This window comes from Drosophila gunungcola, chromosome 3R, assembly GCF_025200985.1.
Source record: "Drosophila gunungcola strain Sukarami chromosome 3R, Dgunungcola_SK_2, whole genome shotgun sequence".
Lineage (NCBI taxonomy): Eukaryota > Metazoa > Arthropoda > Insecta > Diptera > Drosophilidae > Drosophila > Drosophila gunungcola.
In genome coordinates this window covers 24429940-24457047 of record NC_069139.1, presented here as the reverse complement: position 1 = coordinate 24457047, position 27108 = coordinate 24429940, and the positions used below count along the sequence as shown (strand labels likewise).

Genomic DNA, 27108 nt, shown 5'->3' with positions numbered 1-27108 from the left:
AATATTTTGAGACCATAAAACAAATGTGATACGTTTCAGAAGGAAAAAACTGCTATATCGATTTTGATTTCTTATTATTTCGTTAATGGTTTTTGATCTACAGCTAAAAAGTAAATAACTTCGGCTATTATAAAATTGAAAATATATTTGTCAAATCGTTAAATTATATGTGTTACAAGAAGTTATTTAAAGTTTCTTATTATAATTCTTTTCATATCTATATTTTATAAAACTATAATTTTTGAATTATTGGAGTTTATGTGTGTTTATTAAAAATCAACGAAACTAAACTTTTTTTTATTAACTTTTCCGATCCTTCCTATAGCAAGCTTATCATATAGATGGGCTATTTTAAATAAAAAATAAAAAAATTCCCGAAATTACAATACATATAATGACTATCTCTCGGAGTGTATGCATTTTTGTTAAAAAAAATACAACGGAGCTATAATTTGTTTTCTTAAGTATTTTCCAATTGTTTCTATGGTAGCTGTACCCTGGATGCACATGACTCTCTTTAGCACTTACCTGTCAGTAGTCGATAGTAGCCGCCGAGGACCAGACTGAACTCGCAGCCATCGCGATCCTCCATGATGAACTTCACGGCTCGATCGCCCAGCATGAATATGGATACGCTGCAGGTGACATCGTCCTCGCGATTAACCACCACATGGGTGAAGTCCTCGATGGCGGAAATAGGTTGGGGCTGCTTGAAAACGGTAGTTATAGTTATAGAAGAATATTCCTAAAACGAGATATTCGATATAGACTCACCACCGAATTCCGGGCACTGGATATCTGGCTGAGTCCAAAGCGCGGACTCACCAGCAGGACGCGCTCGACGCCCTCTCTTTGGTTTGTGCTGAAACATTTGGCTCCATAGCTTGGTAAGCTAGCGATTATATCTAGATAATGGAGTTTGGCCTGCAGGCGATAGGGTTTTTTTTAAAGAAACCATGAGTTCGTGTATTTATCGATTTAAATAAAAAAATACTTATTTTTTTCATTGTTTAAATATATATGAAAACTTTACTTCTCACAATAATTCAACTTATTGTTTTTCCTGTAATGCTTATTTATTAAAGGCAATACCCTGTTTAATGTATTAAAACCCACTAACAATTTAATTTTACCTTTTCATTGACAAAAGTTAAATTCTTCATTTCTTTGGCATTCATTAAGAGCAAGTTATTAAAACCTGTAGTTGCGCTTTTGTCAACTCGAGTGCTTTTTTAAGTCTTTGTCCCCCACCTTTCTTTTGAGTTTCTATCCTTCAAGCTACTTAAATTTTCTTTGGCCCACCTGCAGCTGTGTGAGAACCTTGCTGGAGGATCCTGTCATCTCGGCGTTGAGCTTGAGGAAGTGAGAAATCAGCCGTCGCAGTTCCTTCCGCTTCATGCCCTCGAAAAGACTGACTGGGACAAAGCGCTCCAGACCGAACTCGCGTCTAAAAGGGAGTCAGATTATGAATGTTTAGAGAGTCTGAACATTGGGGCTTCAGTTCTACTCACTCGACCAGTTTGACGGTGAGCTTGGCGGGGGAAAAGTTGTTGGCCAGGGCGTGCTGGTGCATGTGGAGGGCGGCCAATCGGAGGGCCAACTCTGGCTGCAACTCGGGCGCGAATCGCTCCTGGTTGACATCGTTGCAGCACTGCAAGTACAGGTAGTCCAGGGCATGCAGATCCCGCTGTGCCAGTTCCGCCGCCGAAATGGGCACGAAGGTGATGCGGAAGAGACACCTCAGCTTGTGGGCACCCGGACGAGCAGCAATCTGTGGCAAAAAACAGGAGGAAATTCGCAATTAAGAAACAGTTTAGTTTTATAAACAGTTGATTAGGTTATGCTCACCCTGGCCAGCGACTCCTGGGGATCCAGCAAAGTGAGCTTATTCCGCTTGAGGCTCTTCACGTGCTCCAGCACCAGACTGAAGAGCTCCCCGCAGCAGAGGCAGAGCTTGTCCAGCAGCGAGCTGACCACATCCTGCACCGTGGTGGTGGCGTCGTACTTGAACGACTTGGTCTGGCCGTTCTCGAGGAACACCTTCAGCACATTGGCCATCGGGGGCACGCAGATGTCTCCCAGGGAGAAGGCCGAAGGCTAAATGAAACGAAGCACATGTAAAATAATGGGGAACACTTAATTACACATCTTCCTTGCAACGTGCTGTGATCATACTGCTAGGAACTTAAAATCCAGCTAGCTATTTGTTATGTTTATCGATATAAATCTTTCTATTCACATTTTTATTAAATGTTTTGGTAGCAAATGATATATTTATCTTTATTGTTTCGTCTGTGCCACCCATTATTGTGGTAAAAATTCTAGAATTTAGGACTACAACTCACCGGAAACAGGGGTGCTCCATTGACGCACACACTCTCGGCGAATCTCACTCGACTAGGACGCGATCTCAGCTTGGCTCGCTTTCCCGCGGAGAGGAGAGTGGATTTCCTGCCTGGCAGGATGCAGTGCGCCATGGGCTGACACACGAAGAGGTTAACCTGCGACTCACAAGCCCGCACCAGTTGAATGACATGATCTCGCGGCGCATCCTTCACATCCTCCCCGTTCACCGCCAGGATCTGGTCGCCCGGCTGCAGTTTTCCGATGCTGGGACCGCCCTCAGTCACAAATCTCACGATTACGGGACGTTCGCTACCAGCCACGAATCCAAATCCCAGGCTGGCATTCCGTTGAAGTTGCACCTGCCGTGGCTCTGGAGGATGCTCATCCCAGCGTATGCATTCGGGGGCCTCGTAGGTAGTCGTTTTATTGAGGTGACTGGTTGGGAAAATAAAATGGGAATTTTATAGTATTTTATATTTGTAGTAGTCCGGGTAACTCACTTGATATAATAGGAACGACCCTTGGAGTCTATGGCACGCTCCCAGCCATAAGAGAGCTCCTCGTGTTTGCTCCAGTCCTCGCAGGCAGGCAGCCAACCCGCAGATTGCGTCATGTGACTATAAAAAAATATAAACAAAATATTTAAATTGTTTAAAATAAGGATACAATGGAAACTTAATCACTTTCTTACTAATAAAATGTTAATTGTCAATATAATAATTTAAAGTAAAGTAATACAATAAAATATACTGAAAACCATTGGTTGACTATTGAATAGGTATGTATTCTAGTGCTAATTCGGCTGTCGGCTTCGATTTGTAATCCAACATGAGGGAAAAGCATATTGTATTTATATTTATAACGAACCGCAAAAAAATGCAGTCCATAGACGACAATCTTATCCAGCATTGACTTTTCATCAATGATTCCTGATAAATAGGCTTGTGTTTTATTTATTTTAAAACTATTCTTCCTTAACTATAGATAGGTATTAATGAAAAAAAAATCATTTCAATTTAAATTTAATGTTCGATTGTTAAACTTATTGTTATTTTCATTTCTTTACTGAATGATGTAACACAAACAATGGAAAATTATTTTGTGTCGCTTTTGTGGTTATATTCCATACCTACCTTGTGCAAATATTTGACTAATTTCAGTGCTATCTTTCTATTTATAAATCATGCAAAAGCTTCCCCACTTGCACTTGACCCTCCACCCACATTGACCCTGAACTTGCGGGCAACTATTGGCCTCCCACCCCCACTCTTTGTGGAAAACCATTTGTTTCCAAACTAAGCACACCAGCAAGTGACTGTTCGTCCCTGTGGGTGCGCTAGAAATGCATTTCAATTGACATTAATCAGAGCTAATTGGGTTATTTGCTCGACTTTGCAATAAACAGCAACCCATAATCGAGCCGCAGAACTAAAACTAAACCTAGCCCCAATCCACTTCCCATTCAAAACCAACTACAGTTAAGCTCCTATAAAATGCACCAAAGTAAAGATAAAGAATTTTATATAGTAAATTTACAGCTATTTTGGCAATCATATTATTTGTATTTAAATAAATTTAAGTTGTTATTCACAGATGGTTTAGTTTATTAGTTTATTCTAATAACTTCTAGTTTGCATTGCAATAAAAATCTTTTCATGAGTTGTTCATTTAAGTCAAAATACTCTGAATTGAGGAATATAAACTGTAAGGTTGACTTGACGTGACGAACCTGAATTTGTCCTTCCATTTATTTTAGTATTGGTTTTATTGATCCTAAAATGGCCCATAAATTACGTACGTATGACAAATTATTCAAGCTCAACTGTGGAATCCAAGCCAGATTCCGAGCCCCAGACCGAAACCCCAGCTAAATCCAATTGCGGCCCACATCAGCCACCTTGGTGGCTTCCGTTGCTGTCTTTCTTCATTTCCTGACTGCACACAATTGTGATAATTAGTTTTGCACTTTTGCACATTCTCGGGGAGCCCAGGAAGGGGGCGGGAATGGGGTTGGGATTGGGAATGGGGGAATGGGTATGGAACCCAACCAGCGCTGCTCACTCATTCAGTCTATCGCCTCAGTGGCAGCTACCAGACCCGCCCCCTCATTTTGTCACCCGGCAAGGGCATTTTGTGCGCTTTCAGTTTGATGTGCAACAAAGTGTAAAATTATTTAATAGAATTTTGTGCATAATCAATTTATGTGCAGCAGAGAGCCCAGCATTCAGTCGCCCATTCAGCGTCCTCGGCCACATCCACATCCACATCCACATCCAAGGCATCTAACCGGGCCAGGACCGAGTCCGTAAGTCAGTCAGTCAATCTGGCAAACTGGCAAACTGGCAATCTGGCAATCTGGCATTCCGTCACGCCGCCAGTGGGCCAAGCATAGAAATGCTGAAACTTTGACCAAGCTAATGGCTATATAAATGTCGGACTTTCTGCTTTGTTTAATATTCCTTTTTTTGCGTAACCAAGGCAAAGAAGTAGCAGGCTTATTAAAGTGCTTTTAAAAAACCACTAACAAAAGTTTCCCACAAATAATAAATGTTGCCATAACCACAGTAAACATTTTTTTTTTTATTCAGATAAAATTAGAGCATATTAAAGCATTAGAATATTTACTTTTATTAAAAATGATTTCAAACTTTTTGTATTTATTATATTTATATTTATTAATTAAAGGACACTAACGAAAGTATCTCACAAATAAAGCAGCTATGCAGATATTACTAAAGCTTCTTAAAGCATTAGAAAATTTGCTTTTATGATTTCTAACTTTTTGTAATTATAATATTTATATTTTTTAATTAAAGTGGTTTAAAAAAAAATGAATAACGAAAGTTTCCCACACAGTCAAAAATATTTATTTTTATGCAGATAAAATTAAAGCATATTAAAGTATTAGAATATTTACTTTTATAAAAATGATTTCAAACTTTTTTATTTATTATATTTTGATTTATTAAAGTTTCTCACAAAAAAGCAGATATGCAGATATTACTAAAGCATCTTAAAGCATTAGAAAATTTACTTTTATGATTTCTAACATTTTGTAATTATTATATTTATATTTTTTAATTAAAGTGCTTTAAAAAATGACTAACGAAAGTTTTCCACAATAAATAAATGTTGCCATAATGTTCATTAGTTATGCAGATATATTTAAAGAATCTTTAAGCATTAGAACATTTACTTTGCTTAAAATCGTTTATAACTTTTTGTATTTAAGTCATAGTTTCTTTAAAAAAAATTAATAAAAATACATGTACGCAACCACCCAGAAAATGCCTTAGGATTTTTAGCTTTAAAGGATGCCTAATTGGCAGCGACCATAAATCATTTAAAATTTCTCGAAAGTTCTGAAAGGTTTTCTAATTGGCAATGAAAATAAATCTATTTTGTGCAGCAGCAATTTGAGTGTGGTGAAAACTTTTTAGCTAGCCAATGAAGTTTAAAATAAAGTAGTAAAGTAAAGATAAAGTTATTTTGATAATCTCTACACCATTATTTACACATTAAATTTAAATATTCAGAAAAACTTTATAAACTACATATAATAAATATATCTTTAGAAGTCCTCCAAAAGTATACTCACTTGCAATAGTAGAGCCTGCCTTCCTTGCCCACATGAACGCTCCAGCCGGGCTTGAGCTTCTCCTGAATGGCCTCCAAGTGTCCATCAATTTCTGGCCAATTTCCGGCCACGCCAGCATTGACACCCCCATGACTTTGACCCAGAAGTGGCCCATAGATCCCGCTGCCGTTTCCAGTGGCATTCCCAGTTAATAGCTCCGTTGTTGTAGTCGCAGTCGCCTCCGTTGCGCTGGATGTGCCTGTTGCCATTGATGTGGCTGTTGTTGCAGCGAGGATTCCAGAGGATTGGGACTGGGGCTGGGGATATCCGTTGGAGCGGGTGGGCGTGGCATGGACAACGGAGCCATTTGTTGTCGGCAGTGTTGTCAATTGCGGCGACGATGTTCGTGTCAGTAGCAAGGGCTTGGGCTTGGATGTTACTCCTCCGCCTTCGCCTCCGCCTGTGACACCTCCTCCGCCTCCAGTGGCTGCTCCTCCGGCCGATGTTGCTGTTGTGTTGGCGGAATTTTGTAGCGGATAGACATCACTATTCGAACGCCCCGAAGGCAGTAACATCATTGAAACACATTCGCTGCAAAGAGAAGAAGGCGAGGGGTGGGGACATTAGTCAAGTTGTTGTCGGACGATTTTCACACATTGTTCGGGCCACAAATCACATTCCATTCCAAGACCAAGACGACCGACCCACTTTGCCCGCAAACAGGCTCCTCCATAATTCAACATCCAGTTAACAGTCTGAAGACAGACCATTGCCACTGCCTTTTCTGCCCGAGTCTGGACAAAAAAACAGGTCCCCCATAACAGACATCCCATCCCATTACCATGGTCATCATCATCATCATCATCATCATCACCATCATCACCATCGTGATCATCGGCATTGGTGGGATAGGTTCAGGTTTTAGGCCGACTTGTTTTTAATGTTATGACACAATTTTCGATTTGCTTTTACTGTTTGGTTTCGTTCTCTCTTTTTGCATATGTTTTACTCCTTTATTTGGCAATCGTGCAAACATGGATTGGCCACGGCATACAGAACTGGTTCCGAAATGGGATCAAATTGTTGGCATTGCTTTTGGGAAATGGTGCTCTTTGGTAAAGGATCAAAAGATAAGGAAATGGAAAAGCAATTGGACCATTCGGATACACAATAAAATTGAAGGCAAATATTTTAAATATTTTTTATTCAGATAAATAACATTAAATTTTACCTTCGCAAAGAATTAGCTTAGATACATAATTTGTGCTAGATAAATAGTAATTTGACATGGCATAGAACAAATATATGAATATTTTTTAATAATGTTATTTCAGTTGGCAAAAAGCATTTGAATCTGTTATTAAAATATTTTATGAATTTACTACCTTCATATAATTTTCTAAAATACATGCTAACAATCCCGTCAAAGAAATTGCAACAAACTTTAGACCGATTCGATTTGGACAAAACCATTCAGGCATTGCCACAGAATTGATCAATCCCGAGCACATTGTTTACACTGCCCAAACCCTTCAATAATATCAAAGAGCATTTGCATAATGTTTAGATTTCAACGCCACCGACAGCAATTCGGCTTTTGGCTCTGACATGGTTCAGTAAATGGCTTGCAAAAAGATTTTTTCAAATTTATTCCGCACCGGAAAAGCAGTAGAAGTGCAGGGATAAAACATGGATACGTCTGGCAGACTCCACTTGTGTGGGTGAGTGCCAATGGCCGATAGTGCGGCTAGTTGGATGAGACCAAACAACAAGAGGGGCATCAAAATGGATGTGTTTGTTTGCCAGCGCAATTTCGCTCGACGGTTTGGTTGGCGGAAACGGGGCGATACGGGGCAAACGGAAGGGGAGCCCAAGTGGAGTGGCATACGGATAGATGCGACTTCTAAAAACTAGATACGACACAGCCGAGCCAAACAAAGAGACATCCATTAGGCAAGGAGAGTCGAGTTGAGTCCACGTTGGAAATGGAAAAGGAGCAACCGAAGAACTCATCATGCTCCGTGATAATGACAGAGGAGAAGAAAAAAAGAAATGGCTTCTGCACAGCAGAAAATAACACTTAATGTACTGGTAATAGAAAGTTTGATCTTATGGTCCAGTCAGTCCCTCGAACTTTGGTTAGAAATTTTAAACCAACAGAAGCTTCTAGAAGAAAATCACCGACAGACTTAACCACCAACTAACTTTACATTATATATATAAACATATAAAGTTTAAAATCGAAACAAGTGTATATTTTAAGTCTTTATGAATATTAATAATTTAAAATTTTTGAAATATGAATTTGCAGAGGTATAGTATTTTAGCCTTCAAGTAAAATTTAACAACAGACAGACTTTATCACCAACTAACTTTACAATTGACCTTAAGTTTAAAATGGAAACAAGTTTATATTTCAAGTTTAATAAATTCAAGTTTAATAATTTAAAATTCTTATAAAATGAATTTGAGGAGGTATAGTATTTTAGCCTTTAAGTAAAATTTAACAAAAAAGAAAAAACAATTTTAAATTATTACAAAATAAAAAAAACAATTATAAATTCGTTCTAACGCTAAACATTCATTTGAGGCATAACAAAAATATCTTTACTTAATTCGTCGTCAGTGCTCTATAGTTCAATAGTTGCGCATAATTAATTGTTAACCATCATACTATTGAAAACAGTGTTTAATGCAAGGGTTGTAACAATTTTTGAACAGTGTGGAGCCAGGCGAGTAACGGCTTGGCAAACAACGGCAACCGGCTAGCAACATGGTCAAGTTCCTTCTCCGTCTTCTCATGTGTATTTTTCCCCATTCTTCCGATGTGGTGCAAAAGTTTTATCAACAACTTCACAGACACACACTCGAACACTAAAAACTGGAACACTTGAACAATGTTTTGAATTACATATTTTCTTTGTTTGGGAGTGGACCAAATAGACAAGTGCAAAAATGTTCATAAAGTTGTTCAGTCGTTGGTTTTTTTGCTGAAATTTCTCGTTTTTCTTTTTCTGGGTTAGGAATGTTTGAGTGCGGAATGTTGATTTGACTCAAGACAGGAACCTGCCAAGCAACTGAACGGATTGTCGAAAAGGATTCTTTGCAAAATATTTTCTTTTAAATTAAAAACCATTTTTTATGTCAATATATTATTTGGTAATTTAAAGGATGCGTTAAAGCCCAATATACATTTGCAAAAATTAAAATGAAAAGTTAAAACCGTTGCGTTATAACTGAACTCCAATAAACTTGTAATCTTATTTGCATTCGAAATGATAGCTGAATATGGGATATATTTGAGGTGGAACTGTCAATGAATCACCGACTGCTTGACAAACAAAAATCAATTTAAAAAGAAGATCACACATTCCCCTCGCCCCTCCGAAATTACCCACAGAATGGGTAAGAATTTCAGTTACCATGTTCAGAACTCTTAACTGTGCAAACATTTTCGCTATCGTCTGAAGCTTTTCACATCCAATCCAAGTGTAACCGATACGAAATACGAAAGCGGTTCCAGCTCGGGCCGCCCATACATTTGGACAGCAAGACCAAACACAAAAGTTGTCAGGAAAGCATAAGGGGGATGTGGTGGTGGTATGGGGCCGTGTGGCTTTTGGGGAATGGGGTGTTGAAGAAGGAGGAGGAGGAGGAGGAGGGGGAGGGCGGGACAGGAAGAGGGGCCAGTGGAAACGGGAGCGACACTTCCAGCGAATGATTTGTGTCAACAGAAAGAAAAGGCAGCTGAGAAATGTTTATGCACGTGGCAGTGTGAGCGAGAGTATCTATGTGCGACGGATGACGTCGGGGCAATGACGGAGATCAGTAAACGGAAACCACACATGCCACATACAGTGGCAGCTAAAATAGTAGGCCCTTATGGCGTACTGATAGCTGCCAAGTTCATTAAAACAATTGGTAAAATTCAAGTTCCGAATTGAACATAATAGTTGTTGAATAGGAAAACAACTTTAAAGCTTCGAAAAGGTTTAAGAAAATATTGTCAATCGTTAAAAATGACACAAATTTACTTCAAAACATTTAACATAAATATTTGATCATATTTACATTAAAAAATAAGAAAAAAATGTAGATTTTCATTAAAGAAAGTTAGTGCCTTGGAAAATTTTTAAATATTACCATGTACATTTATAATTTTCCAGGCAAAAATTTGATTTTAAATGAAAAGCCAAGGCCATAAATACGCATAATTAAATTAGGCATTATACCCAAAACTTTCAAGTACGACAACAATCAACAAAAGTTTGAAGCAAAGAAATTAATACGCCAAACAAAAACGATTTAATCAGGATTTTGCATAAACTCTCCGATATGAAAACATTCATAAATGTCCGCTTAAAGTTGTAATTCTCATAGATAATTTCATACAACTGCGGATGGCATCTTGATTGCTATTATTTTGTCAGCAAGTGTCTGGGCCGTAAACAATTGTAAAATGTCAGTGCGGAAATTGCGCGGAGCAATGAAATGAAAAGACAGCAAAAGTCTGATGATGGGCGATAACGAAAAGAGCAGCAGCAAGAACGAAAATGTTGACCAACTGTAACAAATAAAAAAAAAATAATAACAAACAAGCACTGAGAAACAAAGTTAAGCTCTGCAAATTGTCCCAGTTCCGAGGGCTTAAATGAAAGGTGGATTGTTACTGCTATTTCCCCGACTGCCCACTGCCGACTGCCATTCAGAAAACTCCCCTCTGCGAAGGAGGAAATTCTTCTTTGTCAGAGAAATTAAACACAATTTGCGAATGCATTTGTTGTTTGCATTAAAGACTTCAGCAATTTGTAGCTCTTACAGTAGTCCAGTTTTTCCCCTCCTCCCCCTTTTGCTACTTTTGCTTTTACCAATTTCGCTCCGTTTCGTTATTGTTAATTGAAAAGAAATTACGGCGGCACAATGAAATTAAATTGCTTGACGTTATTTATTTTGTCGACGCTGTCGCTTATTTCAATTACATTTAACACAAAGTAAAAGTATCATAAATGTGTCTGTGCATATTAAAATATATACCTACACATACAAGAAAGGCACGTACAAATGTTGACAAAATAATAGTAAATAATTGATATTTATCCTTTAACAATTAAAACTATTTAATAACGAATAATAAAATCATACAATTTTTTTTGGGTAATTCAATGGCTTGTTTAAGAAAATAATAATAAATTATATTAAATAATTCACAAAATCCTAAAATTTATTAGTTTTCTCAGTTAAGAAAATGTTTGTAAGCAAAAGTTTTAATCAAATGTGGTATTTTATTCATATACATATACTTTTAGTATGATATTTATCAAAATAATAAGTTATATGTCTTTGTAACTTGTAAACAATACTATAACATTGGACACGCTTGTATTCAGCGATTCAATAAAATTAAATCAAAACCTTAAACAAAACAGCAACCTTAACACCCCGTTGGAATAACCATGTGCCAGCCATTTAGTTAGATCGTTATAAATACACATACGACTGCGGGAGTGTGCGTGGCCATATCCATATCCATACAGACACGGCACCCATAACTACCCAGGCATCGATATATCGGGATATCGCTGCCGTCGGTTGCGGTTGAACGTGATTCTCGAAATGTCACGCACACACGACAAAATGAAATGAAAGAAAAGCAACAGCGGTATATCAATTTGTTTTACTTGTTTTGTTTTTGTGGGCGGTTGGGGCGGTACATTCATGAAACGCTTTCGCTTTAGACAGCCACCGATAACATCCATTCATAAAACTTGGCAACCCGGAGCAACCTCTGCAATGGCAACGTGGAACTGATTAGTCGCGAGCATCTAGATAGTTTTCATGAAAAATCCAACTATGGCAAGCATGCTAATTTTTCTGATTTCCTACGTTAGACTGCATAAGCTATACTAACTAGCCGATAACTTAAAAACAAATGTTAGCTAATTAATTTGAATGAGTAGTTTTATGTTTTTGTGATTACATATAAGTTTAGTTTTCTTTTATATACTTTCCTAAGGTATACATCTTTAAATAAAAGGTATTTAACCAAGTTAAGTGTTCAGGTTTGAATTAGCGAACTGTGCATCCTTCTTCCTCGTTTGTCATTCATGCAAATAATTGAAACAACTACAAATTGATTTTCTTAGGCATAACTTAGCACCTAAGCTTTGTAAATCCTTTTAACAAACTTAAGTGCAACAGCCATTTACAAATTCATGCCTTAAACAAATATTTACTTTTCTTTAGAGCACTTAAAGTTGCTCAACCAAGTGGAAATGAACTACATCACTTAGGCCAACATGTAATCCAACTAATTCGTGCCGTCATTAACTGACTAATTTCACACTTTGAGTAGGGATATCACAACAAAAGCCCCGACAACCAGATAAATCGAAAAACAAGGCGAAAACAATGAAACAGAAGATTCCTTTTTGGCCAGTGACTCTTACTCATTAGCAGAATCACTTGGGCACGCCCAAAAGCAGGCAACAAATACATTACAGACACATTTTCGGATACAAACTCACTCGGCTGATTACAACTTAAGGCGAAACTTTTAATTGATATACGGTAGACACACCACATCAGCACACAAACGAAAAATAAGTTAACGCACTGCAGCCAAATAATGAGTTTTTAACAAGTTCAGAAGACGAAAGGCAATTCGATACAAGGAAAACGAGAGAGTTTATTAAGGGCCTGGCGGGCATACCCACAGCCGACTTTTTTCGGTCTTTCACTCGATTTTAATAAATACAACAGCGAAATGTCAAATGCAACGGCCCAACGGAAGATGACGACTCACAGAGTTTGTACATCTGAAAATATCCCCTCGTAACGCCTGACATAACGTGACATGAAGTCTGCTCTTTCCATGAAGGAGAGAGCAAATGAAAGCAATTTTCACGTACCCAAGTCACATATCATGAGCCAATCGTGAGGCAGGCGGAGAAAGAAAGTGACGAAAGGGGACGGTATTGAACTGGTAACGTGCCTTGCTTTTTGGCTAACCTGATTGATTTCAACATATTCATCAGGCAGTGCCGTGCCCTCACCTCCTCAGCTCCCTCGAATCCGGCCAACTCACTTATTCATTCACTTATTGCCACACTTCCATTCTGCCTTGGCATGTGGATCCCGTTTGTTTTCAAAAACAGCACGTGTATACAGTGAAAACGATAAACATCAAATTTAATAATCTTAGAATCGATAAAGATAATAAATGAACTGCTAAAATTACAACACAATAGGCTATGTACGTTTACTCAAAGGTATCTTTTAAACAAAAGTTGAATAATTTAACGTTATGTTTTTTTTTTACTGCTAAACGCATTTTCTTTTATTTCGCATTTATAACGACAAATTTAATAGCTAAAAAAGTTTCACATTATAAAAGTGTGAAAAAACACCATAAATTTCACATAACTTTCGCTTTAGTCGGTAACATTTTATCATCATCGCATTTATTTATTAATCATATGGCCTGACTTTAAAAAAAATATTTAATGTTATCTTGGGTTATAGTCTTCCTGTAAAAAAATACTCGGCAAGACAAATTGCATTCCAAAATATTAAGAGAATCTATTGTCACAGGAACCAAACAGCGTCAATTTCGTATTGCCTAACAATAAGTGTTAACTAGAAGATTTCCTCTAGTTTAGAGTTTTAAGTCAGGTAAGCTATGACATGATATAAAGAGAGTAAAGGTGTCCGAAACAGCATAGCATTAAGAAATATGCCTTTTAACAAGAATAGTTTTAAATTGACAGCAATTATATTCTCATACTACGCCTGATAAGTATTTTATTTCAGTGTTGGATTCCATCTTCCTAGCATTTTCCAATGCCATCGAACAGCAGTCACGAAACAAGCAGCTCTATGAAGTTTGGCATTATTGGAGCGATGTCTCAGTTTCGTAGTTTTTCGCTTGACGCAAGCAGGCTTTTGTGGCTTTGGTGGGTGGAATGGTACGTATGTGCTAACAGCCCAGATGTTGTTGCTGCCCTGTTGGGGGATTATCAAATTGGCCCGGAGATTGTCTTGGTTGATGGGCAGCATCTGGTTAGGCAAATGTCGTCAACTTTTGTGGCTGTTGAAAATTTGCGCAAACTGTTTTCGAACATTTTGCGCTTGGTAAACTTTGCCGATGAAACGGCATAGTAAGTGGGGTATTCAAATCCAACTTAATACCAAAGACATTAATTTTAATTAAATGTTATCAGTTTTATTTTCATTAATAATTTGGCTTAAAGGCTTTAGAAATTGTTTAATTCCATCACATAATATTATGCTAATGCAGAATAATGTTGTCCCGCTTCGAAACTTGTCAATTATTGAATCCAATTATTATGTTGCTTATTTAATGCCAAATATGTGAAATGAAATGTTTTTGGAACGGTAGAAAATTTCGATAACTTGAATTTATAGTTAATGCATTTGTTTAGACCTGGTATAATTTGATTTAAATAATGTTCCATATTGCTCATACGACCTGTGGGGTGTGTGAGCACTAACCTGTGTGCAAGCTGCATTTGTCTGCATATATTTTATGCAAATGAAGAGCAACGATAATATGTTCAGTGAATTTATAATTTTTATAAACCGATAATTTGATATACAATTTTTTCAGATATAAAGGAAAACAAAGTTTACGACTCGTTTTGAATTAGTAAAATTGATGGGAGAGGTTACGTAAAATAGTAAACTTCAAATATAATTTTGGGATTAAAATTATAATTTAATAATGATCCATTTGTACTTGAAAGACGAAGCCTAACAAACGCCTTTATTGATAAATAGAATAAATTAAATACTATTTGAATAACGACCAAAATACCAATTAGTTTTTGTCATCGAAATGTTTTTTTTAATTACCCACTTAAGAATCAGTTGATCCAAGACTTAATTTCTCGGTCTGTTACCCAATCGACAGCAGACGCAATCCAGGGATTATGTTTCCCCATCCAAACATCTTGTAATCATTTAGGACAAATGGCCTTTGGAGGAGACATTAGGCATTAGGCATAAGGGAACCAGCGAGCGGAATGTAAATTTTTACGAAATAGCAGAGACACTTGTATTATTACCAGCTGTTTCACATGAAACATGACAGGGCAGGGGGGTGGTGATGGGTGGGTGGCAAGGCCATTCCACGCTACTGATAATGATGAGTGAGTGCCGGCGAGAAAGTAGGTGGGACGACTTAACAAGCACACGCCCTCTGGCGCTAATGACTGCGAATGAACCTCCTTGACACAATTATGAAGGGAAGATTCTCGGAAGACAGGGCGAGGTGATTTCAGGGGCCCATTCGAGGCACTGAAGGCAGCTTAAAATAATGGAAATAAATTGCAAAATTGTTTAATGTTCATGGCGCGTTTGGCAATTTGTCGTCCTTCATTTGCCGCACACCCATAGACCCACACACCGAGTTACGCTGACACCCACACACACAGAGAGAAATGGAAACCGGATGTAGGACACAATTTGGCGGAAACGTTCGGCCGGGGAGTTATTGATTTTCGAATTTAGCGGCTTTATGCTTTATTGGCCAAGTCAATTGTTAGCCATTTGTTTTTTGCCTCTGGCTCTGGCTCCGACTTCTGCTTTTTACTCTGCCTTTTGTCTCAGTCCCTCTACTGCGATTTTTTCTTTTTTCTCCGGCTTTTCCTCGACCGCTGCTGCCGTTTCAACAGCTCTTTCTATGGCCATAGTGTTGATCGGCTTAAAAGGTTACTATAATTCAAAACTAAGACCATATTGGCAAGTTAGAATAAGTGATTAAACTTGAAAAAATTAAGAATGTGAGATTACGTCATAAGTTTATTTGAGCTTAATATTTATTTTATATAAATTATAAAAGAATTCACTATATTTTAAATAAGAAAAGAAAAAGCAATAAGTTGAGCAGTATTTATGATACTGGACTAAACAACATTTTAAATAGGTACAAAAGTAGCATTTGTTTGATTGCCTTTACTGTTTTTTTTTTTTTTTTTTTTTTTTAATTCACTTCAATTTTTTAATGTAAAAAAATGTTTTTGGATTTCTTTGCCGAGCGCTCACTGTGCAACCATTTGCCTTGACTTCCGGTCGCGCTTGGGCTCCTTTGAAATTGGGTTCTCCCTTTTTGGTCTTTTCACTTAAACCTAAATGTCATTTCGATTCGGTTTCTTACAAATGGCCATTCAGGTGGCCCCTCCTTTCGCCCCCCCAAACCCACCTAGTCAATTTGTTTGCCGCTTGTGTTTTGGCGAATTAGCCGTTTAGCCACAAGGCAAAAAAATCAAGAGGAAAAGAGGGTAACTGGCCTGGATGGCTGGGCGTTCCAGGTGTGCGTGTGTAAGCCCAAGGCAAAGCAATTTATTGCATACATAGATGGGCAATATGGGTTCAGAGCATGTCCTGCCCACTCAGGCGGCAACTGAAGGGCCTGGGGCCATAAACGCAGTAGGTATTTGACCTTAGCCTTATCCGGGATCGAAAAAAGGTTAGATAAGGAAGATGTCAGACTTCCTCCTACCCCAAAAAAAAAAAAAACTTCAGTTTGCCATAACTTCTTCAGCAAAAGCTGGCGCATTCCTTTGCAAACAAAACTTGGCAAATATTTTCCCACAAACACATAAAAAGTAGAAGATTGTCTATGGCCTATTGGGATTTATGTATGGAAGTTCGCCAAGCACTCGAAAGGTTGATTCAATTTCTGTTGAAATGAGATTAACTGGAATGTGTAAAATTCATGTTTTGTCGAACTTAATTGGAAAATTGAGCATAAGATATTCGAAGGGGCAAAATGTGATGCATACTTTTATCCGAGCAGACAAAGAATTTGTAGATGGACAGGAAAGTTATTTGTTTGAATTTTTTATACCGAAACCCTTTTGTCGAATGCGTTTTTGATAATCTTTTGTGTTAACGATGAATTTTAAAACACAGTCACAACAATAAGGGCTTTTTTTATAGCTGACATTTTCGTTTTAGCTAAATGCTTTAATGAGTTTATAGTTTTACAGCACACTTTTTTCGCAATAATAAATGTATGCTTGTAGAGTTTTAATGACCAAATAAGTATATTGAATCAATCACCAAAGAGAACTATTTTAAAAATTTGAGTGTGTATCGTTAAACTCTCATAATATGTAGTGCAATTAATTTCTAGTTCTAATTGTTGTATTTGTCTGAGAAAGAATAATAAGTGATTGACATTTTAATGAGTTCAAAAGTTTTTTAGATGCCAGTGCTTAAGGCTTTTTAATTAAAAAGACATCAGAGGCTTGGAACTTTTAAAGTTCAAATTAGAAATTCCTGGATCGTGTTCAATCGAGGAATTCTACCGCACAGTCCATGGATTCATTGCTCAGGTGACTCCGACCCCTCTAATTTTCTCCACGGCTCACTTTGTTGGCCACTCGAATGCAGGTTGCTCACAGGGACAAAGCAAAGGTCCTTTCGTGTGCACTTGCTATCAATAAACGCACACACTGGCACGTAGCAGGATTTCTTTGGTGGCAGGGGCACGGAAACAGAAAACGCCCCCGAGGCGCGCATTAATTACGACTTCCGGTTGAAGCCCGTCCATGATGGAAAAAGCGGAAAAAGGAAACGAGGGAACGTCAGATAACAAAACAGAAAACGCCATTAAACTGATTGAATGACAGCCTGATCAAATGAGTGAATGAATGAATAGGGAGCCGTTTGACTTAAAATGTCACGTTCCATCGAAGTTGAAAAAAATCCAATCAGGTGGTAAAGAATGGGAAGACCTTAGTACTGAAAAATAAATTCATTACCTATTAAAAAACGCGTTTTAAGCCAAATGTTTTACATTTCAGTAAGGAATAGTAATAATAATAATAATTATTTAAATAGATTTAAATTGAAAGAAATGTACGAAATAATATTTTTAATTAACCCTATTTTTTAATTTTATTTAAAATCCTCATGACTATGAAAGGATGAAAAAAGAACTCAATTTGCAAAAGAAAATGTACGACAACTATGTGAACAAGAGTTCAAATGAAAAAAACCTAGTCTGATTTCATGTTGTAAATTTTAGGAATTGAACAAACTAAGTTTTTTTTTTCCCACAGTGAACCACCTCTAAAAGCAAGAATGAGGAAACCAAATCATGCAATCAATAAACAATGATACGGGCCAAGCAATTCCATTTCGTTCTATTACACGGCTCCCCCCTTTGTTTACACGAAAAATTTGTTAACAAGTGTGAAGTGAAAAGCCGAAGATGGGGAAATTAGTACCGAGGTGGATATATTTCCAAATGCCGCTGAGAGTGGGTGAACAAAGGGATTATTGACATGGGCCAAGTTTATTTTACGCCAAATGAGCTCAACCGCAAAATATCGATTTAAATCAATGTCCATCCAGCTTCCCCCCTTTTTTTTACTTTTTTTTTTCCATGGGCCCGGACGGTTGTGCTCTGCCAAGTGGATTTGTCTACATCTGAGAGGGGAAAATGGAAAATGGACGGGGAAACAGGGTAGCAGGGGAACTAAGGCAGGTCACGGTGCCTTGCCTCCATGAATGGGAGCTCGTCCACATGGCTAAAAACATGCGAGGAGCTCTTCGAGGGGGGAAACCCCGTTGAGGCTGCCTCTGGGCTGGCTGCGTTTCCTTTTATTTTTAGACATATCGACGTCTCAGCTATAAATATTATTTCTATTTTATTACACATTTTATTCCATGCGATGTTTTCGTTACTATCTCGGTTTTTTCAGAGCTCTCGAGCGCTTAAGTTCTACGTATTTCTGGGCTAGGGCAACATCTGGCCACAGCACGTGCCAATTCATTTGGAAATCCCTTCTCTCAGCATGTCTGGTCACAATAAAAAAATAAATTATATTACATCGTTTCAATGAAAGCACATTCAACGACATCGGACAAAACGTCAAATGTGCATTAATGTATGCACAGTATCCACTTTATACTGCCAAGAAAGTCAAAGCCCAAATTTGATTTGTTCGATTTCAATAAAGCTGTCACAAACAAAAGAGCCCAACAGCCCAACAGATTCCCAAAGATATCAGATTTCCGACAAAGATTCTAGTTTCTGACAAACAAAATATTTAGTCTGGGCTGTACAAAAAGGTTCGACTATTAGTTCTTGGTATTCTTGAGATAAGCGTCCACTTATTTATGGAGATGTTTGAAACATTCTTAAAAAAGTGCAATTAAGACCTTTTCTGCGCGTGATCAAATGCACAAAATAAAAATAATTAATTTGTTAATTAATTAAAATAAAAAAACAAGAAACCAAGGTTTAAAAATCATTTTTATTTACAATGGCTTCCATTAACAATTCTAATTGAATTTAAAAATATCGACGATAAATTCATATTTATTAATAATAGGAGTAATATTTGTTGTCATGATTCTTTTGAGATTTTTTTATTTAAATTATTTACTTGAACGTTATTATGTCTTAAACATTATATATACTTTTGCTTTAATACTTTAGTTTTGGTGTTAGTGCTTTCGTTCGTAATTATCTCATATATGCCCTATTAGAACTCATGTATCATTGAATTTTAATGATCTCCTTGCATAATTCGTCAAGAACTCGAACTACTTGATATTCATGGATATATTGCTGTGGCCATCCATCTTCACATTAGAAATCATAGGAAATGCGGGCAAAAACGAGATCACTTGTCTACGAAAACGAAAACGATGTCGGCAAGTTGAAGACCCCAGAAGGCCCTTAGACCCGCAAATAGACGAAGCCAAAGGGAAAGGCGATGGGATGGGCACTGGTGAAGAGGCGTTGGCATTGCGTTGACGACCACGTTACGACTGACTGAATGACTAAGTGAGTGAATGAGTGACTGACTGACGGGTCTTACACATGTAGCATATAGCACATAGGTCTTCCTTCGACCGACCGATCCCACTGTAAAGTGCCCGAGAAAAAGAAATGAAATCTTGACAAGCAAACGAAACGCTGAAGGTACAACTGAAAAACCTACCCAAAAGCAAGATATCAAGATCAAGCCGATTTCAACGGAATTCCATTTAGTGCTGGGCAAATAAATAACAAATACAGAAAAAGCAACAACAACAACAACTACAAGTGAAGTGAATTGAGGGGAAACAAGTTCAAGACAAAATTAAGGTGAAATTCTGTTCTTCTGTAACGGAAAGTCGCGACTCGAGTCCCAAAAGCGAGAAGAGTCATAAAAAATCAATGTTTGAACTCGTCTTTTATAGCTTGATTCTGTTTGGGGAGTGTTTGTTGATTCGGGGTGGAGGATGTGAAAATCGGAGAGTTCTGTAGCGGTCACAGCTTGGCCCTTATCGACATTTGTCCAGGCGCGCAATAAACTCCAATCTATTGTGTTGGGCAGGTCATTACCCGGCTCGCAATGGCCAAAATATAATGCTGCAGGGCGGTCGTAAGGATGCCGATTCAATGGCATTAGATAAATATATTTCTTATGCTCTAATAGTTTATAAATGAGAAACTCAAGGCTTTAAAATAGCCAACAAAGTATATTTAAGCTTCTAAAAAATTATTATTATTATTACAAATTTGTTTTTTATTCATACTTAAATTTTAAAATTTAAAAATATTATTATTAATATTTGAAATTAAACTTAACTTGTGTCTATATTCTAAACATTTATATTTTATTTATAAAATTGTATGGTACAAAAAGTCAATTTTGTGCATGAATAAATTAAATAAAATGACATTTTGCAAAGTGATTTATAGATGTGAAAAAAAAACTATATGTATAGATTTGCATAAATTTTCGTGTGATACTGAGTTTGATTAAAATGAGAAAATTAATACATACATTAGTATAATAAAACACACATTTAGTTTATATTGCATTTTTTCTTACAAAATATTATATAACCACCGCAAAAATCAACCTCATCTTTCTGCCAAACATAATCAAGCAAGTAAATCAAAACGTATCTCGTAAACTTGAAATTTCATCCTTGCTTCAAGTACATATCTCAAGCAACTTAGCCTTCTGTCTAAATTTCTATCTCGCATCGAACACTTGAACACCAGACACTTTTTCCACCCACTTCGCCCAAACCCTTCAAGTGCCTTGACCCTTTTGGCCAAGAAAAAAATTATAATAATCGTATATTGCCGCAATGCCATAAAAGTTGACCAACTTGGGGGATTCCAGCTCGAGATATTTCATACATATAAATGAACTAATTTGGTTTACGCTTTTGGGCGGTTTTATGGACCGCAGTGCCGGGCATTTGCGACCCAGCCGAAAGCCCTGGGAATTTCTCATAGTGTAGGAGTGATGGCCGCAAAAGACAGCTATAATGCGGGGCAAAAACAATTGTACTAAAACATAAATTTACTTTATTAAATAAGGAAAATACGGCCATAATTCTCTGGCTTCCATTTCGTCTTGTTTTTTCCACCACTCCCCAATATTTTGCCCCATCCTCTGCTGACGTTGTCGCTGCCCTCGTATTCTTTTTTTTTCTTCGACTGGCGTCATGGTGGGCGTTTTGACAACCACGCGGCCAAATTCTGGCCTTACTTAACCAAAAATAATTATGTGGGATACGCCACCACACACACACACTAGAGCCAACTAAATTAAGCATATTTTAGCTATTTTTATAAAGAAATAATAATAATTTGGCTGCTTCTTGCCATTTGTTAATGGCTTTGAAATGAACAGCGAGTTGAAAACAAACAGAAAAGTATTTCCAATAAAAATATTTTCAGATTTACGATTGCCATCGAAGACAGATGTACCCTTTTAAACAAATTTGTTTAGCTTAAACAATTAAAAATTGGCTTGTTTGAAGAAATCTTAGAAATAAAATGTGATTGTTTTCTTAATTATAAAAAAATAAGACTAGACTAAAAAACTAGAGATGTTAATGGTATTCAAAGATCAACCTTTTAAATAATGGCTAGGATTTGGTGGTCGTCGCTATCCTTCAAAGGTAATCCTTTTGAATTAAAAATTGGCTTGTTTGAAGAAATCTTAGAAATAAAATGTGATTGTTTTCTTAATTATAAAAAAATAAGACTAGACTAAAAAACTAGAGATGTTAATGGTATTCAAAGATCAACCTTTTAAATAATGGCTAGGATTTGGTGGTCGTCGCTATCCTTCAAAGGTAATCCTTTTGAATAATGTCAAAGACCAGAAGATGATAAATTTCTTTCATAGTCGCTAAACCCATGATTTGACTTAGGACTTCAATGGTCATCTCTTTTGGGTTTTCAACCTTAGTTGAATATTGAGGTACTCATTACCCAGAGTATTGACAATAATGGAAACTCTTTTGCAAGACGCCAACCACGATTACAGCTTCCACCTGCATGCCACACAACAAAACGAAGACGAGGCGTTTTTTTCTTTATGTTTTTTTTTCCATGACTTCTCCCCAACTATTCCACCGACGTTTTTGTCTCGTTTTTGTTTTGTAATTTATTTATAAAATCTTCCCCCTACACAACTAGACCAAAAGTTGAGCACAAGACGCACCGAAAAAAAAAAAAAAAACAAAATTGACACCGGAAGTTGTGGCTGCCTCATCTTCTCGTCTGGTTTTCTTCCATTCTGCATCTTTTGCTCTCTTTCGGAAGCCAGACAAATTCTTTAGAGACAAATTACTTGATTTGCATATATACTTATACATAAAGTGAATTTTCCCTCACCCAAAAAACCTCTCAGCATTGTCAATTTTTTTGTGCTACTACACGCTTGATTCTTTTTTTATGGAAATTTATGATCAAAATGGTAAGGGAAGCGAGGAGGGTCGAGCGCAAATTTGACGCGCAGCAGAGCGCAGCAACAGAATAAGAAAGACTCCCAGCTTACCGCCCTTTTTTTTTATTTTAAGTTTGCCCCCAACCCCCCTGATTTTTCCAGCTGCGCTCCACTGTCAGTTGGCCAAGCCGGCTTTACTTAAGACGGTTTCCATTCATTCATTAATGCCCAAAAGCAGAAGCGACGCGGGAGAGACATCTGCGATACCGAGATACTTTTTATTACACGACTCCCGCTCCTCGGGCGAAAACATTGCACCAGCGTAATCCCAATAAGACGTTGATTCGGGCTGACTGACTAGATGCCATTGCTATGGCAGCGATTACAGCAGCACCAGTGGCACCAATAGCACCAGCCCAAAGTTTAAGCCAACGACAATCGGCTGCACAGTGGCCCAAGGTCGTTGGGGAAATGATAATGCCGACAGATTTAGGGTGAATGGATCAACAGATGGTTTATAGATTGCCCGCAATGATAGGTTTATGAAGAGGCTGACGAAGAATTGAGATCTTTGATGATTGTTTAACGGGCTAGGCACATGGGGTGCTAATGGAAATGCTTAGAAAAAAATAAAATTATAAAAAGTGAAATGCATAATTAAACTGTATAAATTTATTAAACAAACCAAATTCTTAAGCATCACAGTTTTTATGGAATTGTCTATGAGAAAAAAAAGACTCTATCTTTACAACCTAATCTCTTGACAAGCAAAGATTATGTTAACGAGCTTAAAACAGGTATCTGATTGCTAAATGTCAAAAAAATAAACTTTGATATGTTTCGTATCAAGAAATTACAGTGCTTTATTGTTCTTAAGCCACTTGATTATTTCAATAACTGGAAATAATTAGGTACTCATATAATGAAAAGCCTAGATTATTTTTAATAAACTAGTTTGCCGGATTACGAATAATCGCAATGTGATGCCTGACTGATGCCCTTTCCAGATAGAAATCTATATAAATGATGATTGGCGCCTTGCTGCTGACTAAGCAAACAATAAATTTTCCAGACCCAATTGCTATCAAAAGATGATCAGGTGAAATCCGATCGTTTATAAATAGTCTGGCGTAACATCGTAAACAATCTGCGCTGTTTGAAGTACTTAATCAGGCGGCAACATCAACCTGATTATAAGCTGGGCATTATAGCTCAAGCACTACCCCTCAAATAAAAGGGGAAATGTGGGGCAAATTCATTTCAGATCACTTTTCTACCAATGTGCAAGTCTCCCGAAGCTCCCGTGTAATCGTAAAAATGTAGGGAATTAAGTCAGTCAGTGACTGTGTGTAACAGTTAACTGAATTTGTGTCTTACCATCTCGCTTGCGCCTAAAGTTGCACAACCATGGGGGAAAAGCGGTGGAAAATCGGGGAAAAAGAGGCGGCAAAGGGGATCAGATGAAAGTCTTACTCAATCTAAGTTGCAGTCTGAGGCAAAAAGTAAAACTCAGTTTGAATGCAGCGCAACTAATTAGTTTTGAGGCTGATTTTCTTGCTGCTGTAATCGCAGTGGGCCACAGACAGCGACAATTTTCCCACTGAATTTTCACTTTTTCTTTACCCGGTTTTCTATCGCTACGTGCCCGGCCAAAGAAATCAAAGAAAAACGAGTCAAACAAAAGAATTTATGAGCTACGAAAAACTTTTGGCCTCGCTTGTTGGGAAAAAAAGCGGGGAAAAAATGGGAATGGGTAGGAGTGGCTCGCAGTTCTATCTTTGTTATGTTTCCCATTGGAATCGTTGTTTTCCCGAATAAAATTTCCATAAAAGTACATGCTGGCAATCGTTAATTTAAAATATTTAAATTGCTTTGTCAGGCCAGATAAAGCACATTCCTATAAATCCAAAGTGTATAAACCAATATATTTTCTTTTCAGTTGTCTGCAAGATCCCAATTAAATCCTTCTGGGCGCACAAACTAAATGATTTACGTCTGGTCCAGCAGAAAGTCTGGGAGATTTATGATTTTGATGATGAAATATGATGTTGGAAGTGCAAGTTGCCCTAAGCTTTAATATGGTTCACTTTTCTGTAAGCTATAATATTGTTCTCTTTTGAAATGCAACCAAGCGAGTAGCCCGATGAAGCTTGAAAACTTAATATAAATGTAAAGAGCTATTTGTAAAATTTTAAATTAAATTGTCAATTCTATAAAAATAAAATTATATATAATATATAATTTTCTAAGGTTTAATCCCTTAAAACCAATTAACTTATTGCTTCCTCAAAATTGACAAATTGCTTCTCAAGGAGTCATAAAACATTTACTTCATCAAAAGCTGTTACTAAAGTTACTACTCTTTTATCAAAAAGCACACATCATGGGAAAATAAACTAAATTGTAACTTAGGAACTGCGTTACCTTTGCCCGGAATCCAAGGAATTCTTTTGGAAACCACACAAAGATCAGGAAACCGAACGGTAGAAATAACAAATCAAAGTAATCGATGACCCTACACAAGGGTATCGAATGGATGCCAAGTTTCTTTACGATTATATTTTATTTGGATTTTATTTCGGATTTCTTTGCCGCGACTCTTGCCTGCTGAAATTCAAAATCATGGTCATGGCTCCTAGCATGCGATTTCACGTTTATCGTTATTTTTTTCACGTCTTTCGGTCTTTTAGCCACACACAAACAGAAATACAATCACAAACACTCTGACCGAGAGACACGCAAGTAAATAAATAAACATGGCTGAATAAATGAATATTAAATGGCCAAAAGCTTTGACCAAAAAAGAGGCAAATAAATACAAGTAATAATGGGACGAGAATAAACAAAAACGATATTCGATACGCAAATGGCAGCTAGTGTTTAAATGTTTGCTTGCCTTATCAGTTTTTTTTGTTTTTTGTGTTCGTTTTTTGCAGTTGTTTATACGAAATCCAAGTGGAAATTTAAAGCCAAGCGCATGCAACCATAGAACGTCAAAGAAATTTTAAATTTGATTGACGACAACAAAAGATTGGCCGCCGACGTCATCCGGCAAATATTTTAAAGCTTGAATTGGAACTCGAGGCTTGAGGTTTATTTTTCTAATGCCTTTGCCGCCCACGTACGGCGGCAACAACAACAGCTAAAGATACAACAGCAAAAAGATACAACAACGAAAGATACTTTTACACACACATCAAAGCGGCGAGAGCGACGAAACCGCGAGAGCGGAAGCAACGACTTCGACAGCATAGAAGTGTGTGCGAGCAAGGGGGCTTGGCGGGGTGTGGGGGGTGTGGGAGGCGTGGGGGGCGGAAGGGGGGAGTGACAAGCTTTTGCGGTTTTTAGTTACACCGACCTCAGCTTGTTTGCCGGCACAGTGGGTTAAATTAGAGCCAAAGCCCCAGAAAAACGTATCTCACAAATGAAGAAACTAAAACCAAAAACTAAAATCAGTTACAAAAAAGTACCAAGAATTAAAGGCCTAAATAAAATACATACTTTAAACGAATTGAACAGGTTATTAATATAAACACAAGCTTATCAGTTTTTAAATAACATTAAAAAATGAGAAACAAATAAAAAATACACAAGCTTATACATTTTAAATATAACATTTAACGATGAAACAAGAAAATTATGCACATTATTTTTTTTAATTTAACAAAATATAATGTTTTCTTACAAAGAATTTGAGTGTTCTTGAAGAATACCTAAAAAAATGAGTAAGACAGAAAGTATAATATTTAAGAAGCTACATTTATTAATAAATTTGTATAAGTAGCAGTATAAGCATTGATATATAACAATAAACGCATATGCTACTTAAATTAACTTTGACTTGAACACCTATGACCGTCTCAAACAAATCACAAATTCCAATAACAACCTGCATTTAATTCTTAATTGTTGGGCATTTAAAATTATATCAATTCTCACCCTTCAATTGCTATCAATTCTTAATTGCTGGGTATAAAAAATGGTATCACTTTTGCCCCACTGCTCCCGATGACGGTGTCTTTTGCCTTGCGCTATTGTCATTTACTTTGCGGCAAGCAATTACATGCGACAAGCCAAGCGGCAGTTGTTTGTTGTTGTTTTAGCTGATGTTTCTGCTGTTGATATTTGATGTTTGTAGCTTATGGTTTTTGTAGGCGTGGCCCAGTTTATTGTTGTTTCTGTAGCTGCTGTCGTAGTTCGCCACATTTGGCCGAGACAATTTATGTCAAGCCGACTTCTTTTTGGGCCACTGCGCGAAAACATGCGTAAAAGTAGCTGTGAAAAGACAGCCCACTGTTCACGCCCACCCCCGCCCATTTTCGCATTACTAATGGTTGCTGAAATTAAAATGCCTGGCAGCAAACACACACAAACATTCTACCACCAAAGGGGTGATGGATTTTGACCACAAATTGAAATAATATTTTTAGGCGCGACCAACTCTTTAAATCTGCAAATCAAAAAAAA

The 27108-nt window shown here is 37.3% G+C and overlaps 3 protein-coding genes and 1 long non-coding RNA gene across 5 annotated transcripts in view; 1 reads left to right on the top strand and 3 right to left on the bottom strand.

Annotated features, from left to right (window-relative positions):
• Positions 1–15572, bottom strand: part of LOC128263323 (low choriolytic enzyme) — a 40099-nt gene extending 24527 nt beyond the window's left edge. Inside the window, exon 1 of the mRNA XM_052998341.1 lies at positions 15560–15572. The gene's annotated coding sequence lies outside the window, so the exon portion shown is untranslated. The remainder of the gene's footprint in view (positions 1–15559) is intronic.
• The window catches only part of LOC128263298 (uncharacterized), a 97185-nt gene that overhangs the window by 19329 nt on the left and 50748 nt on the right, over positions 1–27108 (bottom strand). The gene's annotated exons all lie outside the window — the stretch shown is intronic.
• LOC128263218 (uncharacterized) overlaps positions 1–27108 on the bottom strand; it is a 34409-nt gene that overhangs the window by 4574 nt on the left and 2727 nt on the right. Inside the window, exons 2-9 of one of the 2 annotated variants that reach the window (XM_052998054.1) lie at positions 5945–6514; positions 2847–2963; positions 2346–2781; positions 1849–2097; positions 1512–1771; positions 1303–1447; positions 775–924; positions 529–709 (exon numbers count right to left, since the gene is read on the bottom strand). In XM_052998054.1, the coding sequence (XP_052854014.1) occupies positions 529–709; positions 775–924; positions 1303–1447; positions 1512–1771; positions 1849–2097; positions 2346–2781; positions 2847–2963; positions 5945–6501 (2095 nt within the window). In that variant the 5' untranslated portion in view covers positions 6502–6514. The remainder of the gene's footprint in view (positions 1–528; positions 710–774; positions 925–1302; positions 1448–1511; positions 1772–1848; positions 2098–2345; positions 2782–2846; positions 2964–5944; positions 6515–27108) is intronic. The other variant, XM_052998064.1, reaches the window with a different exon arrangement.
• On the top strand, positions 13264–24767 carry LOC128263339 (uncharacterized). The gene is made up of 3 exons (XR_008268437.1): positions 13264–13594; positions 13733–13887; positions 24581–24767. It is a non-coding gene; the product is annotated as an uncharacterized LOC128263339 (long non-coding RNA).